Below are 16,624 nucleotides of genomic sequence, written 5' to 3' on the forward strand. Positions count from 1 at the left end.
CCCAGAGGCCTTTCTTTTCCAAGGTGCCATGAGCTTCCACCAATAGCTGAGTGGTTCCACTGTAATTTTCCTATTGAAGCAAAGGGAGTCGACCCATCCTAATTGATCAGCATCGAACTCCAATTTATTGATCAAACATCCACGTTTTATAACTGTGTTAATTAAGCTCATACATATTGCAAAACCCGAGCTCATCATTTGTTACAGATTAAACACTAATCCCTCCTTTTGTTTTCAATACCAAGATTTCTTTTCTCACCCTGATATTAATGGTTCTCAAAACCTTCATGTCTGTTCCCAAACCAGCCAAAGATAGAATGTTTACCTGTTATGAGAAAACTGCCTGAGAACCTAATTATTTACAGAAACAGGCTTGGGAACTGCTGCTTGAAACAGGCTTGGGAACTGCTGTTTACAGCTGCCTTTTACTTTTCCATCAGCTGTATATTTTCATGGCCTTTTTTTCTTCAAGCCATGTCTGAGCAAAATTCTCCAACATTTTCCCCAGGGCTTCCAAATTCTTGTCCTCTCTGCTGTTGCTGGAGTTTATCCAAATTAAACAAGAGACAAGGAAATACATCCTCAAAACCAGTGAGGGCCAGGGTAAGAAATGGTTACAGAAAATGGAATTGAGTTTTTCTTGAACCTGGGATGATTTTTAGCAGATCCTCCAGTTTCCTTCTCCAATATTTTGATGGGAGGCACCAAGGGCAAGTCAAATGGGCACAGGTTAGGAAACAGTGGAGGTGCATCTGATTGAGCAGCCCATTCTGCAGTGATGCTTTCAGAGAGAAGTCATGGGTTTTGCATGGAAAATTTCTCCCTGAGCTCAGATGATACCTTTGCATAGTTTGTGCCTGTGGTACCCAGTTCAGCAGTCCTTGCAATTTGTATGCTAATTAGTGTAAGTGAAAAGGCTACTTTTGTTCACTTGAAAAATCTATTGAATAACATTTTTTCTTTTTAATTAGACTGCTGTGGAATAGCTAAGGCTGTGATTCAGAGGGCAAGGAGGCCAGGCTTGGGAAAGGTTAGGATGGGAGTGTCCTTCCCTCACAGCTCCCTTGCAGAAAGTATGCTGCTGCTGGAGAAGGTACTTTTCTCTCTCCAGGGCTCTAGGGAACCAGAAGACTGATACAGGACAAGACAATGCATTTCCCATGACACTCAAAGACATTGTCATCATTGGAAAAGTTCTTAAAATTGAAAAAAAAAAAAAAAAAGCATTTTCCACCTATAAATGCTTCATCATCTCTGTCCCACCCTTACCCCCCAAATTTGAGACTGTCCTGTCACCTTTCTCCACCTGGATGTACTGAAATGGTTTTACAGCTGTGAAGACAGATGCCATAGAAAAAATAGTGCTAGATTTCTGTAAAGAGACCAACTGCAACCTTATCTACTGCTGCACTGTTAAATTTGATCTAATTGCTCAGCATCCTGAACTTATTATTGACTCATAAGGAAAGAGGATCTGTTTCTGGGGGCCCCGCTCAAGGCTGAGGCTCCTGCAGTAGAGCAGCAAATTGAGGAGGGGATCACAGCTGGAGTTTCAGCTGGTCACTGCTGTGGGACAGTTAAGAGAGACAAGACAATAGAGGTGCAAGAAAATCATTGTTGCTCAGAGACCAAAATGGGTCAACCTCTGGGACAAATTGTATCAGAGGAGAGGGTCTGGAGTCTGCTGAAAGGCTCATCTGTGTGCAGGATAATAAAGCTGTCTTGCAGATTTGGCATAGATGTCTTGCAACACCAAAAGCAGCAGCTGCCTCTAGTCCAGGGTCTGCAGTTCTCACTTCCTACCCTGTAAACCTGGACTGACCCTGGGAATCAGCCTCCTTCCCTTTGGCCCCAGGTCTCCTGCAGCTACACACAGCTGTGTTTAGGGGAAATGTGCATGTTCTTTGTTATCGTAACTTTGTTGGCTTAAAAACAAGGGCAAGTGTTCCTGATTGCTCACAGTCACTGGAAGGAATGTCAGTGTGAATGCCTGTGCTGGCAGGGGAGGAGAGGGCCAGGGGGACAGTGGCTGAGAAAGGCACCCTACTCTTGGTTACAAGCAACTGAGTTGCTCTCCAGGCCCTGGCAAGAGAGATGTTCCTGACCAAATTTTATTGTATGGAGTGGCAAGATAGCCACAGTTGTTTCAGCGAGGAAGGCAGTCACCTTATCTTGTTTGGAGGGGAGCAGAAGTGTGAAAATCTACACTAAGGATGTGGAGAAAGAGAGTGAGGTGTCAGAAGGAAGGTCAGCTGTGAAAATGAGATCTCAGGAGCAGTTTTGAGCAGAGCAGTGAATGTACTTGTACTTCGTTTGACAACATAACTGAAAAGGTGCAAAAAAATTTCAGACAGCTGAACAAAGCACTAAGCCACTTTTTCAGGGCAATAAAGTTTTTGGTTATTTTTGTTTGTCTTTTCTTATGCTTAGTTTATGTTGGTCATTGTTTCTGGGAAAAAGCCTTGCTCTTTTCTCCTTCCTCTTCCATTCTGACAAGCATTAATCTGAGGGTGATTTCAGGTTGATTTCTCTTTAGACATTTCTCTACATATTAGCAAAAATGGATTTTGAAGGTAGAAGTTAAACTTCCTCATTTTGAAAATGCTGGAAAGATATTCCTCCCCTATTTCCATTTTTCTGGTGCAATCTGCTTTCTAAATTTGACGTGAAATATGTCTCAAGTAAATTTATATCCTGGCAAACATTTTACTTACCAAGAAATGTCACCAGCCTCCAGGTTTGTATCCTCTGGGCAAGTGGGAGTTTTGCTGTGACTCTCATGAAAGGCAGAACAAATGTAGTTATGTGAAACAAGGACTTATTTTGTTCATCCTCTTCCTGCTGGAAGCTGGAATGAGGTCAGGAGCATGAAGCAGGGAGAACTTCTTCAGCACTATCTTTTTTTAGCTCCTTGCCTGGCTACTCCTTACCCCTTTAGGTTTTGGCCTATGCCAAATGCAGAAGGGTTGCAGTAGCACAAGACAGACCACCCTTGTATTTTTTTCTGAGAAATTATGGTGGTTGTTTCTTTAGCAGAGGTTGCACATTTAGTTCACTGAAATATTTATGTTTATGTAGCTGATTCCAACTGTGGTCCCAGGTACCTGGCAAGAGGTTTTAAGGATAAGGTTTTTGAAGAGGTTTCTGAGGCAGCATTTTAACCCTCTCTGCAGGAGCCTTCCTCATCCCTTACCTCATCTTCCTCTTCACCTGTGGGATCCCTCTGTTCCTGCTGGAGACAGCGCTGGGGCAGTACACGAGCCAGGGAGGGGTGACAGCCTGGAGGAAGATCTGCCCCCTCTTTGAAGGTCAGTCAAGTTACAGCATTTACTGGCAACACTTTCTGACAACCAGTGACTCAGGTCCTTTTTTTAAAAATACTATTATTTTTTTTTCCTTTCTCTCTTATTCTCCCTTCCTTCTTCTCTCTCCCAGCCTTGTTATTCCTTCTGCTGCCTGCTGTGTGTGCAGGGGCAGCTCCCTGACCCCTCTCGATGTGAGTGAGGGGGTGTGGTGCTGCCTGGGGGCTGTGCTGCTCCACCTGAAGCACAGTCTCTGCTCTGAGGAGCTCAGAACCTGGGAGAGAGGAGAAGCAGGATGGCCAGCTTGAAGGACGAGGATGGAAGTATCAATGTACAAACACCTGTGTGTAGTTCAGGACAAATAGTGAGGGGAGAAGAGACTGAGGAAATCTGTCTGGTTTATTCTACTTTCCCTGCCCACTCCCGTGCCCAGGGCTGCTGTGGCAGCATTTTCAGGCTGGAATCCTTCAAACTGAGGGAATGAGACTGTGTGCACTGGGTCTGACAGCCCAGAGATGGGATGGGGATGAGGTTAAACCACAGGGATAAGAGCCAGGACTTCTGGGGCCCTGGGGAAGGTTGTTTAATGGGATTAATACATTAATGAATATAATTTCCTCAATTCTTCTGTCCAGAGGAGAGCTTATTAACCATGTTTTGCAGATGGAGAAAGCTGTGCTCAGGCAGAGTGGAGCCTGTTAGTTTGTTGAGCACGGGCATGCAGTGCTATTTGAAACTCCCTGAGGAGTCTGGTACCTCCTGCACTGGAGACCCCTGTGCTCTGGCACACACCTGGAGCTGGACCAGCAGGGGTATCTCAAAGGACACTGACAACCAGTTTTAAATAAATGAATTGGGCCTTTCTGCTCTGATTACTGTTCTGAGGTCTCAGTGAGCAATGGGCACAAGCAGGACCCAGGACCAAAGCTGAGCATGGTGAATATCAGCTGTAAGACTTTTTTGCCTGACACTTTCCAAAAGTAAGAGACTCAGCTGCATTTCTTTTCTTCAAAGGCTAGAGCTGTATTTTTCTGAAGAGGAGGCATTATGATGCTGTGGCATGGTAGCCATCAGAAATTTTTTTCCAAATCAGCATAAGGTTTTCTGGCTGTTTCACCACAGACCTGTCTAGAGTTACCAACAATGTTTCCTGTCTTTGTGCCCAGTCACAAAATCCACCCTCTTTCCCTTAGGCAGGTTTTGCACTATTTTCTGGAGAGCCATGTTGTTGGTGTTGCCTCATTCTAACCACAGCATGACCAGTGTCTTTATTTGGTGTTAAGCCTCATGCGTTAGGAGTTGGTTGCCAGTCCCATCCTTACCTCCTTTGCTTTTCTTCACAGGAATTGGATATGCCACCCAAGTCATTGTGGGATATCTGAATATCTACTACATTGTCATCTTGTCCTGGGCACTCTTCTACCTGTTCAGCTCCTTCTCTTCAGTGCTACCATGGGCCAGCTGCAATAACCCCTGGAACTCAGGTACACTTTTTCTTGGGCAGTTTCTAGCTTCTTTCCAATTCCCAGAAGTTATTTAGGTTTTGTTGAAAATATTTGGGTTTTTTTTGGATAAGAAGCTCTCATGAGCTGGCATGTGATGTCACCAAAAAATAGGCGTTTTCTGGCAAGCAGGAGAGGTGCATGGTAGAGTTTGTAAGCCAATCTAGGGCACTCATCATGTGGCAGGCTCTTTTTATTATCTCTGGTGCAGCAGTTTATCTCACAGTTCCCTTACTCTGCCCCATTCCTGCGGAGTTACTGGGACAGTTGCTGCCTCTGCCAGTGCCTGAACAGTTTCCTCTGTGCACTCGGCTTTTCACTTTACTCTGCCCTGCAGAGAAGACCTGGCTTTGACTTTACTCAAGTTGCTTGTGCTGAGCCTGGGAAGATGGGGTGGATGTGAGGTAATTCTCATGAATGTCCTTGTCAGGAATTCTCATGAATGTCCTTGTCAGGAATTTTTTAACATGTTGAGCAGGTTTTGCTTGGCAGCAGCTTGGTTCCCTCCCTTTTTCTCTTGAGTCAGATGATTAATTTCTGCCATTAGTTAAATTTCTCTACCCTGTAGGCCTTTTACTCACAGCTCCCTCTGCCTTTTCATCCCAGCAGGAGTAACCAGCCTTTTAAGGAGATGATCCAATTCCTTCAGCTCCCCCAGAATGGATTTGTTTGCAAGGAAAGCCACAAATGTTCTCTTAACAGAGAGAGGTTTCCCAGCAACAGCTGGGTTTCCTTGGTTTTCCATTGGATTGTCTTTTGCTGGCAAAATGCAAGATGAGGTGCATTGGATGTGTGGCATCTCCTCTGTTTTTAGTTATTTCATGCTTTGTAATGGTTGGGGATGGCAGAGGAGAACATGAAGGTGATGTGTGCATGTGTGGACAGGGAATGGTGTGGACAGGCATGTGTGGAAAGAGAATGAGATTTTCTATCTAGACTACTCATGGTCTCTATCCCTTGATAATCTGTATTTTTCAGTCCTCTCTTTTCAATTTGGCAGGAAATTGTTTTCTGCTTCCCCTCTTCCCTTCCTGAAGCCCTTCTGGTGACTGCTGGATTGGGATTCCTACCTGAGGAGAACCAGAGTTTAATGAGACATTTAATGAGATGCTCTATAGCACAAGATGAAGGATCTGTGAGGGTTAGGGTCCAGAGGAGAAGGAACATCCCTCTTGGAGGAGCCCTAGAGAATTTCTCACCTCATCAGCTTCCTTTTCTTTTGGTAGATCTCTGTGTGGACATTCTGAATAGATCCAGCCTGGACAACAGGACCTTGCCAGCGAACGCCACCTCCTCAATGATTGAGTTTTGGGAGTATGTGATTGCTTTCCCTCTGTTCAGGCTCCCTCCCTCTCATCCAGAGCTTGCAGCTGCAGGACTCCCTAGGCTGGGGGCTGTGTGTCTGTAGGAGCAAAGTGAGGTGCCACGTGCCAAATCCAACACGGGCAGCACAAGGAGCTGCCGAGGAGATGGGCACAGAGCCCGGGGTGTGAGGACTGGGCACACCCCAAAGGCTGCTCACCGTGTGCCTGCCCAGGGGTGCTCGTGTGCACCTTGAGGGTGTGTTCTCCTTTCTGGCACTGGGCTGCCTGGGTGAGTGTGGCCACTGAGAGAGCCACCAAAAGCAGGAGAGGGCTTGCTGCAAGCAAGAGTGCATGTGCTGGGTGTTGCAGGTGGGCAGGCAAGCATGAGAGGCCACGGCAGATGGAACAGTTCTCCACAGTGAAACACAAGGGAGAAAACTGCTTCTTACCTTCTTTTGACCCAGTCCTGCTTGCTGTCTAAGGGAAGTGATCCATCAGGCTGCTCAGGATCATTCCTGGAGAGCAGAAATCCAAGATGCATGCATGAGATGCCGGAGAATTATTTGAGGAGGATGGAGAATTTTGAGGAATTTGGGGCTGGAGGCACTAAAATACCGAGTGAGGGGGTCTTATAGCAGGCCACACAATGTCCCAGATAGGGTCATCAGTGCAGCCTGGAGAGGTTGAAATGACTGCTGGTGCCACCCTACCACTCCACACACTACAGAGGAAAGTCTTACAAAGAAGAGGGGTGTCAAGAACTCAGCTTCAGCGGTTGAGTTTGGGTTTTGCCCCTGTTTCTGTCTCTTAAAGCACATTTGAAAGGGTTGACTGTCCTTAGTTGCAGCCACCACAGGGCACATAGAAGAGGATAAGTGCCCATGGTTGCAAAAAGAGGCTGCACAGTGCTGGCTCCCTTCTCCTGCCCTGCTCCTTGCACATACTATTTAGTGAGAGCTGAGGTTGAAACAGTTGTTTGGGTTTTCTGTAGAGGGAGCAAGGGGACACTGAGGGAAGTGGTTTTGAGCAGAATGTGCAGAGGAGTTGTAAGTTTGGGCTTAGGCTGCTGGGAACTGCAGGAGTTGCAGTGCTGAGCTCTTGTGTTGAAGAGCTACCTTCTTGATGGTGAATCTCCAAGGAAGGAGGCTGAGGGAAGGGCATGGCAATCTTAAAGATAATTTATGTTTACATATAGAGTGCCTGTAGCATATGGGGAGGAAGAATGGTGGCCATGGGCTGATAGTGGCTTTGGTGGCCTGCTTTGGATTGAGTTGTCTCTGCTGGGGAGCTGCCAGGCTCAGGGAGAAATAGGGAACAGGTGTTGATTTTGTGTAGTGGGGGTCTGATGGGGATGGCACCGTGGGTTTGGAGAGTGGGAGGGTTTGGGTCAGCCACAGGATATGGTGGAGCAGAGCTGGGATGATTTGCATGGCTGGGAGGCCTGGGCAGATGTGTTGCAGACAGGCTGTTGAGTCTTTGGATGGGGTAATATGGGAGAGGCGTGTGGGGGACCCAGAGTGGGGTGTGCAGTGTTAATGCTTCTCTCCCTGTCCCTGGATGCCGGCAGGAAGCGCGTGCTGAGGCTCACGGATGGGATTCACAAACTGGGCACTGTGCGCTGGGAGCTGGCTCTGTGTCTCCTGCTGGCCTGGATCATCTGCTACTTCTGCATCTGGAAAGGGGTCAAGTCCACAGGCAAAGTAGGAATGGGGATTATCCTCCCAGTCCATAAGCCTCCTTGTATCCATCTTCTTTTTCTTCCCCAAACTCTTTTCCTTCTTCACGAAGTAGAGGCAGAAGACACAGCACCAAAGTGAAGCTTAAATCCTGTTGAGGCCATACTGATGTGCACCAGTTGTGTTTGAAGCCTAAGAGTAAGAATAAATTAGTAGGTCCATCAGGGAGGTGAGAATGGGGAAAGCATTGGGAACTGAGGGCAGTTTTGAGGCACATTTTCACTTGCAAATACCCACAGTGGCTGATGGATTCTCCCCAAGTGCTCTTGGGAATCACACACTCACCAATGTGTTGTCCTGCTGTGGCTTGAGGGTGTTTTCAACAAGATCCTCTGCAGTGGCAGGCTTCCCATCCCTGGCAATTATTAAACACTTGAGCAAACAGACAAGCTGCTGCCTGTAACCAGCTCAGAGAATAGATAATGAATCTCTCCTACTTTATCCTGGAAAACACTTGGGGTGGGAGAAGTGTCCTTGTTCTCTCTTTCGTGCTCTTTCTAAATCTGCAGGTTTTGGGTAATTTCTTCACTTTCTGCATTTTGCTAATGAGGCTGAAGCCAATGCTTTCTTCTGATGTTTATTCTACAGAGCAGATGGACTGGTTTTCCTTTTGGAGTGAATGAGTGTTTGATGCCTTGGGCTGGGTATTAGTGACACTGCCATGGCCTTGATTTGCTCAGGACCTCTTTCTTGGAGCTGCCATGAGATGGGTGGATCATTAATGATGATTGATGGTTAATAATTAGTCTTGTGGGTGTCCAGAGTGTCCCAATAGCAAAGGGAGGGAACCAATTTCTGCAACAGATTTCTTTCTTCAAATCACTGTCTGGTCTTCACGAATGTTCCCTTTCATACCTGACACCTGTGTTTCAGTGTAAAATCCTATCTGCTAACTTAAAACTGCACTGGGCACCCATTGCAGCAGAATGACATAGCAGCTTGCTTCCCTGACTAGATTTTTCCCAGATTTTGCTGATGACTGGTTCTTGCTGGTGCAGACTTGTCCACCATTTCTGAAGGAAGGAGATACAGACTCCACCTTTATGGGGAAGAGGAGATGTATGATAAATGATGGCATTTTAAACCTTGAATCTCTGATTGTCCCCTAATTTGAATGCCACAGTGCCATCTTGACAAGAAATTGTGTCTGAGAGGTTGTGTGATCTACATGGAAGAATAATTAAGTCACTTGAGGTTCTTTTTAGCTCTCAGACTTCTCCACTGAGTTTCTCCTTTGCATGGTTCTCCTTATGCACACTGCTTCCCCAGTGTGCATAACTTACCTGCACAAGGAGAAAGGTGGAGTATTTCAGTCAGGCTGGTTTACCTGACTTGGTTTGGCAAAATCAGACCAGAAAATGAGAGAAAACAGTGACTACATACGGTAAATATAATGGTCTTCCTGAGACTACAGATGATTTTTCCATCACAATTTTTAGGGCACAGGGCTATTGGCTGTTTACCAGCCAGGTGTTATGGACATGGTGCAACAATAAGAGAGGAGTTTTCTGTTCCCAAATATACTAAAGGTGAAACAGGCCAGTTGTCTTCTCTGCAGGCTGTAATTTTGAGTATTACAGGGGCACTGTCAAAAAATTCAACTGCCTCCCTCTTTTTCTTTGCTGACAATATACTAAGACAAGCATTAGGAAAGACCCAAGAATTCTGAGCAGGTGCATAACTTTGGAGCTGTGCAACAGCTCCAGATTAAACAGGAGGTTGTATTTGCCTGAGAGGCTGCTCTAATCACATAATCCTGCCACATCCTTATGTTTCTGCTTCTGTGATTTAAGAAACTCAAATTTAAAGAAACCATAGTGACCTCAGGACAATAATTTCAAATAATTCCATAAAGACTCATTTTCTTTTAAAAGCCTTTCCCCCCCCCCCCCCCCCATGTTTCTTTTCCTTACGCATAAATGTTTTTTTAAAACTGATTTCTGAAGGTAGATTTTAATACTTGTGCCCAAAGGAGTGTCATTCTCATTCAATCAGGGAACAGCAAAAGTACCATGTAGTGTGACTTATTTGACCAATTATCACTAAGCACAAAAAAATATAATTTCAGGCCTATCACTATGAATCCATGGAGTAAACAAGCCTTCACACTGCTTGGATGAATTTTAGTAATGAATAAATAAATGTTAGGAAGTTGCAACTTGCTCACAAATATTTTGCAGCTAGGAAAAAAGAATATGTTATATTAGAGAAATGGTTTAGAGATGATTAATTCTACTGTAATATTTATTCCTAGCACACACAAAAAGAAGTAAAAATAGGTATTACAAAAATAATGGTCTGCATTTTCTTTAAAGGCTTTGAGTTGCCCCCATTTTTTACCTGTGAGCTCAAAGGCATTAAAGGGATGAGAGTGACGCATGAGCCCTTCTGGAAATGAGAAATGCCTCATAGGTGTCTCAAATTGGCCAGCAAAAGTTGGTATTTAATTTGGAAAGCTCTTGCTGTGCATAGGACCATTTTAATAACTCATTAAAGCTCAGTGATGGGAAGAGATCTGGGTTTCTTCTGCAGCTTTCAAAAGATGAAGGGAACAGCTGCACAGCAGGGAAATTACACTGGCTGGAAAGAGAAAACAAAGCAGAGCAACCAGTGGCAGAGTCTTGGATGAAGAACAAAATGCAGATTAACTAAATCACCAGTGAGATGTAACCTTGATTACTTTCTTTCCCACCCCTCTTCTGTGTTAGCAGCAGCAGCCACAGCCAGCAGCAGAGTCAGGGAGGTTTGCTGGGGCAGGGGCCTGGGGGCCTGCAGATGAGGTGAAGTGATGCTGCCCCTCCCTGCTGACCCTCTCTCCTCTTGTTTCCCTGCCCCTGCAGGTCGTGTACTTCACTGCCACCTTCCCATATGTGATGCTCCTCATCCTGCTGGTCCGAGGGGTGATGCTGCCAGGGGCTGCTGAGGGCATCATCTTCTACCTGAAGCCAGACATGTCCAAGCTGGCAGACCCACAGGTGAGGGCTGGTGTCAGGCAAATGCTGGCCACAAGAATGTTCTCAGTGCCCTGGCCTCTGGAGCTGAGCTGTCCTCTATGAAAGGAGGTCAGGCAACCAGGATCCTTAAAACTTCTGAGAAGGATCTGGTTCCCTTACACAGCACATTCTTTTTGCTTGTGGTCTGCAGCATGTTGGCATATTAGGTCATTTCCACCCATGGGCTCAGAAAAACCAAAGGAGTATATAAAATATTTAGCATGTAACAGAGAGTTTTTCTGGCTGTTAAATGCAGATAATTAAGGGAGGGGTTATATAATCAATCACTTTTAATTTTTTTTCTGGCCTGGTTAGCACTTTGGCTCCATCAGGACCCTCCCAGGACATGAGGGGTCCCTGTGCTTGCAGAACAGACCACAGGCATGCATGTAACGTGGGCTGTGACCAGCTGGGTTCCCTGCACTGCTCCTGGGGGCTGGTCCCACCTGCCTAGGGCAGGGGCTGGCCAAAGGGTCAATCACTTCCACCAGTCCCTGGAGCTCATGGAGACCCTCAGTGAGATCCTGCTGCTGGGCTGAGGCAGAAGGTAGAGCTTTAGTTCACATGGGATGTGTGTCCGTGCCTGAGGGACTCCTGTGTACATGCCTCTCTGTGGGAAATCAGGGTGAGCTTAGGCTGCAGTGCCTGGGATGGGATTCTTTGAAGGCTATGAAATTCCAGCTGCCTGGATGGTTGCAGCTGGGGGCTGCTTAGAGGAAAAAGAGAATGACTGGGGAGCCTGGAGACCATCAGAAACGTGGGCTGTTTCCCTGCCTGCCTACAACTCCCAGCTCAGGGCTTTCCCTGGGACTGTGTGAGAGCAGCTCAGCTCTCCACGGAGGAGAAGGCTGGAGCAGGGCTGAGAAATCCCACTCAGCTTTTCCCATGGAAGGACAGAGCAAAGGGTAACCTGGGTGTGACACCCCACTGGCCTGCAATCTCTCATCTCAGCAATTTTCTGCCCCTTCACTGTGCACTGTGGCCTCAGAGAGGTGGAAAACTAGGTCTGGGAGCAGGGGAGGGAGTACACAGATTGTTGATCACACTGTCATTTGGGGTGACTCACCAGTGGCTCTGCAAGGAGATTAATCATCTGTGCCATGTAGGGACCACAGACAGCTGTAGTGAGAGCTTCAGAAGGAGCCATGCTATCAGGGATGCCATCTCTACCTTGAATGCAGAGGTGTGGGGTGGAGAAATGGTGTCCCCTTAAATGGGGTGTGAAGATATGGCCTCCTCTAGAGCTTTTTCCTAAAAATTTTCCAGTTCTATAGCTCAGTTTTTCCAGATAGGTATCCCAGATTCTCCATTCACTGTAGATCCCCTTTCTGTCTCACAGGGTTTGTTCTCCATGACTGGAGGAGTTATTGTTGACAGGGCACAGCCATTTGTTAATTTTGTTGCCACGTCTGGAGACCACTGACCTTCTCTGTTCCAGGTGTGGATGGATGCAGGCACTCAAATCCTCTTCTCTTATGCCATCTGTGAGGGGTGCCTGACAGCTCTGGGCAGCTACAACAAATACACCAACAACTGCTACAGGTAGGAAGAGCTGCACCCCTCATTTCCCTCTGGAAATTTTCTCAGATAGCACAGAGCTGCATCAGAGGCAGGCTCCGTCCCTGGGGGAGACCTTGGGTCGTGCTGCTGTGACAAATGAGATGCTCAGAGTGCAGAGGCCTCAGCACAGGGATGGAGGATGGCTGAGGGAAGAGAGGAGTGCAGAAAATGGCTTTAATAGCGCTCTCCTGCAATAAATGAGAGGCTGGAGGAGGAATGAAAATGGAGAGTGTCTTCAGCCACTGTGTAGACAGCACACTCTATTTTGACAGAGTGAGTGGGCAGGAGTGACATGGCCAGCTCTGCCATCACTGGCTAGGCAGGGGAGGTGGTACAAAATGATGGGGGCCTCCGGTCTCCAGTGCTTTACTATCATCAGAGTAATGTACTGCCAGTGGCCTTTTGATCCTATCAAGGGGGTTAATCAAATCTGTCTGGCCTTCTCCTTGCCCTTGGATCACAGGTCTATTGTATCCCTGGCCTGACATGGAGCTCAGTGGAGCAATCAGGACCATTTTGGACACCCTCTACAGAGCCCTGAGAAGCAGGGACTTTGCTGTCCTTTCACATATTGCCCCAGCACAGACTGTAAAATGGAACTGTGCTTGGGACACAACAATCATCTCTCCTGTTCTCCAATAGGTGCTGCCATGGCTGTTGGTTGGGCAGTTAATACTTTATCCTGGCTCTCCCAAAATATTTCAGTCACCAATGAAGTGCTGTGCTGGCACCTTCAGCTAATTCCTAAGGTGCCTTGTGCTGCAGCTTACCTCTGGGTGTCCCAAATGTGTCCACAGTGCCTGCCCCATGGCAGCTGATGCTGTGGGTCAGCTCTGGCAGCTGCCCAGGCAGGATCCAGGGGTGTGGGGCTTCCAGCCCAGCCAGCTCACAGTGGTGCCCAATTTTCACAAGGAGCAAGAGCACAGAAGTTTCAGGACAAGTAACACAACACATCCTAGCCTCCATGTGAGCATAGCTAATAAAGACAGTGTAGACACTGCCCTTGTCAGTGAGGATTTTTATTGTCCTATTACCCTCATTTTACTAGACCTGCTGAACCTGTATGTCCTCATGCTTTCAGATACTCCTCTGTCTTGACTGTGTTTCCTTTTGCAACCTCTTTCCTCTTCTAATTTTCTGTTTTCCTCATTTTCTCTATTGTTTTTGCTATTCTCTGGACTCTTGTTGTTTATTTATTGTTATGTGCTGTGTGGCTGTGCCCCATTCCCCCACTGTGCCATGCGTAGTCCTGTAACTCCTGAACTCTTGGCTCTGCTCAGCGGGGTTCCAGAACAACATTTCTGTTTCTTGGTAGTGCTGTCCAGCTAGGGAAGCTGAGCACAGACATGATCCTAAAGTGGATCCATTCTGCAGCAGGAAACCCCCATTTCTCTCTGGTCTCCTTCCTGCAGGGACTGCCTCCTGCTGTGCTCCATGAACAGTGCCACCAGCTTTATTGCTGGCTTTGCCATTTTCTCTGTGCTGGGCTTCATGGCTCAAGAGCAGGGCGTGCCTATTTCAGAAGTGGCTGAATCAGGTAAGTTATTTGGGAGACTTCAGAGCCAAGGGAAAACAAACAGCCTGAAGGGGAGGGTACTCTTCTGAGGTGAAACCCAGGATGTTCTCTGCATGCTCTATTGCTATGGGTGTCTGCAGGACCAGTGCTCCTCAACACAGCTTTTTGGCTGTGGGTGGTCAAGAAGCTGTGGCAATGGGAGCACACATGATCATCCTGTGGTCTGTTGGCAGGTCCTGGTCTGGCTTTCATAGCATATCCAACAGCAGTAACAATGATGCCTGTGTCTCAGCTCTGGTCCTGCCTCTTCTTCCTCATGCTGTTCTTCTTGGGACTGGACAGCCAGGTACAACAAACCCCCTTCCTCATCTAACATGCCTAACATCCCCACCCTGAGCATTCCCCACGGTCATTGGAAAGGATAAGGTGGGCCTGTGCTTGGCTGGTACCTTAAATAGGTTCTCTGCACTGTATGCAGCACTTCCACACTGTGGGAGCTCAGAGCCAGGGGTTATGTGGGCTGGCATCTCTGCTGGCATCTTCTCCCTGTGTGTATGTGAGGATGCTCCACCTACCTCCCTTCAAAACTGTGCACCCTGCAGGGCGAGGCAGAGCACAGAGCAGACAGTCTGGGATGGAGAATTGGGCTGTTTTCTCCCAGCTGCATCCCACCAGAGCAATCCCTGTGTCCTCTTCTACTCACTGGCGGGCCCATGTCTTACATCCCATATCCCTGTTACACCAGGAACATGCCCTGCAGAGTGCAGTGTGAAACTCTGCTGCTGGCACAGGGAGAGCAGAGGGTGTCCTGCATGTCCACCAGGCAGGTATTCTGCTCTGTTATACCCCAGCCCTTGTGCCTGGATAACAAGGCCTTTTTCCTCTATTTCTGCTGGCCTTTGGTGGAAGCAAGACAGATGAAAAGAAAAAAATGAAAAAGTAAGGGTTTGGCAGGTGGGAGGAAAAAGGACAGTGAGGGGAAGTGCGTGCTTGGGGAAGGAGAGATGCTGATTTCTCTGACCTGTTTTCTCCTGCAGTTTGTCTGTGTGGAAAGCATGGTGACAGCTATTATTGACATGTTCCCAGCAGTGTTTCGGAAGAGGGGGCGTCGGGAGCTGCTGATCCTGGCCATTGCAGTCATATGCTACTTTCTGGGCTTATTGCTGGTCACTGAGGTGAGCAAGGAGTACAGGAGCAAGGAGCAAGGGCTGTACAGCTGAGCACCAAACCCCTGCTACACAGTTCTGGAGGTCTGGGCAGAGACAGCAAGCTTGTCTTCAATGCTGTTAATTGTCTCTCATTTCTAATCCATTAGCTGGTGTCTCTCACAGCCAGCGCTGCTTTGACCCTGTGTGACACTGGTGCACTCACTGTGTCCCTGAGCCTTCCAGAGATGCTGCTCCCACAGCCCAGAGAGGCTGCCTGACACAGGCTTTGTGCAAATACCAGACCTGGGAGCTCAAACAGGCCGAGCTGTTTGAAAGCAAGCTCTTCTGAGGGCAATGATCATTTGCTGGCTGCTTTCCACACAAAGCAGAGCAGCAGGAGAGGAGCCTGGGGGTAATGGCTGTGCCATAACCCTGCTGGAGCCCGTGGGAAGGCTCTGATCGCAGGACCAGCAGGGGCAGAGCTGTGCTGGTGTGGTGCCATGCACAAGGTGTTTGCACTGCTCTGCAGCTAAAAGCTGCACCTCTTCCTGCATGGTGCTGTGCTCTGTGTGTGCCACAAGCTTGGGTGAGGGTCTTTGCACTCCTGTGCTGCTTCCATGAGCTCTGAAGTGACATCTAATTCCTGTTAACCCCCTGAGGCACAGATGAATGATCCTCCAGCTGGATCCTGGCTAAGGACCTGCTGAAGGCAATACCTACCTGTTAATTTGAGTGACACTGTGTCTAGAGCCCTTCAGCATTATCTGAAAGGATCTTATTGATGTGGAGAGGCTCTGTCTAGGAGAAATCACATGAAAATCATCCATGGGCCTGTACATGTAGCTGATGGCAGCTCTGCAGGGCTCAGCTCAAAGTCAGAAGCAATAAAAAGCCACGTGCCCCTGCCATTGCAGAGCTTGGAACTTGTGCAGTATGTAAGGTTGGATGAAGGTAAAACAAGGTACCTTGAATGTCCTTGCTCAAGATCACAATATTTTGGGTGCAAAGTTCTCCACTGCTACATGGTATTTAAAAAAATAATTCTGGGAACTTCCTAACTGTTTTAAAGCAACAAAAAAAACCAGCTCTTGCTCTTATGTACATAGAAACCAGTCTAGCCCAGCAGTATCATAAAATGGGCATGAAAAACTCTCCTGCCACCAGGCTTGACTGTGTTTTTGGAACAGAGTGAGAGCAGCCCCAAGGGAAGGCTCTTCTCTCACCTGCTCTAGGTTGAGTGTTTCTGCTGGTATTCTTTTGCTTGCCCCACTCATTTTCCCTGACATAGAACAAGGCTTGCAATGGCTCTGTTTTCTCTACCTCTCCAACAGGGTGGCATGTACATCTTCCAGCTCTTTGACTTCTATGCTGCCAGTGGCATATCTCTGCTCTTCCTGGCTATTTTTGAAGTCATCTGCATAGGATGGGTGTATGGTAAGTGGAGGACAAAAAACCTGTCTTTTTCTTTATCAAGGCAAGAATTGGGGGGTTGAGAAGTGAGAGTTGATAGAAAAGATCATCAGGAGGCAAAGAAGTGCTGTAATTATGTTCTTTCTTGTCTGG

At 47.3% G+C, this 16,624-nt stretch overlaps 1 protein-coding gene across 1 annotated transcript in view; it reads left to right on the top strand.

Annotated features, from left to right (window-relative positions):
• Positions 1–16,624, top strand: part of SLC6A12 (solute carrier family 6 member 12) — a 32,968-nt gene that overhangs the window by 6,641 nt on the left and 9,703 nt on the right. Inside the window, exons 3-12 of the mRNA XM_054282237.1 lie at positions 3,174–3,308; positions 4,646–4,786; positions 6,031–6,118; positions 7,676–7,808; positions 10,685–10,819; positions 12,276–12,379; positions 13,810–13,934; positions 14,147–14,259; positions 14,951–15,088; positions 16,393–16,495. Of these exons, the coding sequence (XP_054138212.1) occupies positions 3,174–3,308; positions 4,646–4,786; positions 6,031–6,118; positions 7,676–7,808; positions 10,685–10,819; positions 12,276–12,379; positions 13,810–13,934; positions 14,147–14,259; positions 14,951–15,088; positions 16,393–16,495 (1,215 nt within the window). The remainder of the gene's footprint in view (positions 1–3,173; positions 3,309–4,645; positions 4,787–6,030; positions 6,119–7,675; positions 7,809–10,684; positions 10,820–12,275; positions 12,380–13,809; positions 13,935–14,146; positions 14,260–14,950; positions 15,089–16,392; positions 16,496–16,624) is intronic.

The sequence above is a fragment of the Melozone crissalis genome, unplaced genomic scaffold (genome assembly GCF_028551555.1).
Source record: "Melozone crissalis strain CALT ecotype California unplaced genomic scaffold, PUWL_Pcris_2 ptg000033l_1, whole genome shotgun sequence".
Taxonomy (NCBI): domain Eukaryota; kingdom Metazoa; phylum Chordata; class Aves; order Passeriformes; family Passerellidae; genus Melozone; species Melozone crissalis.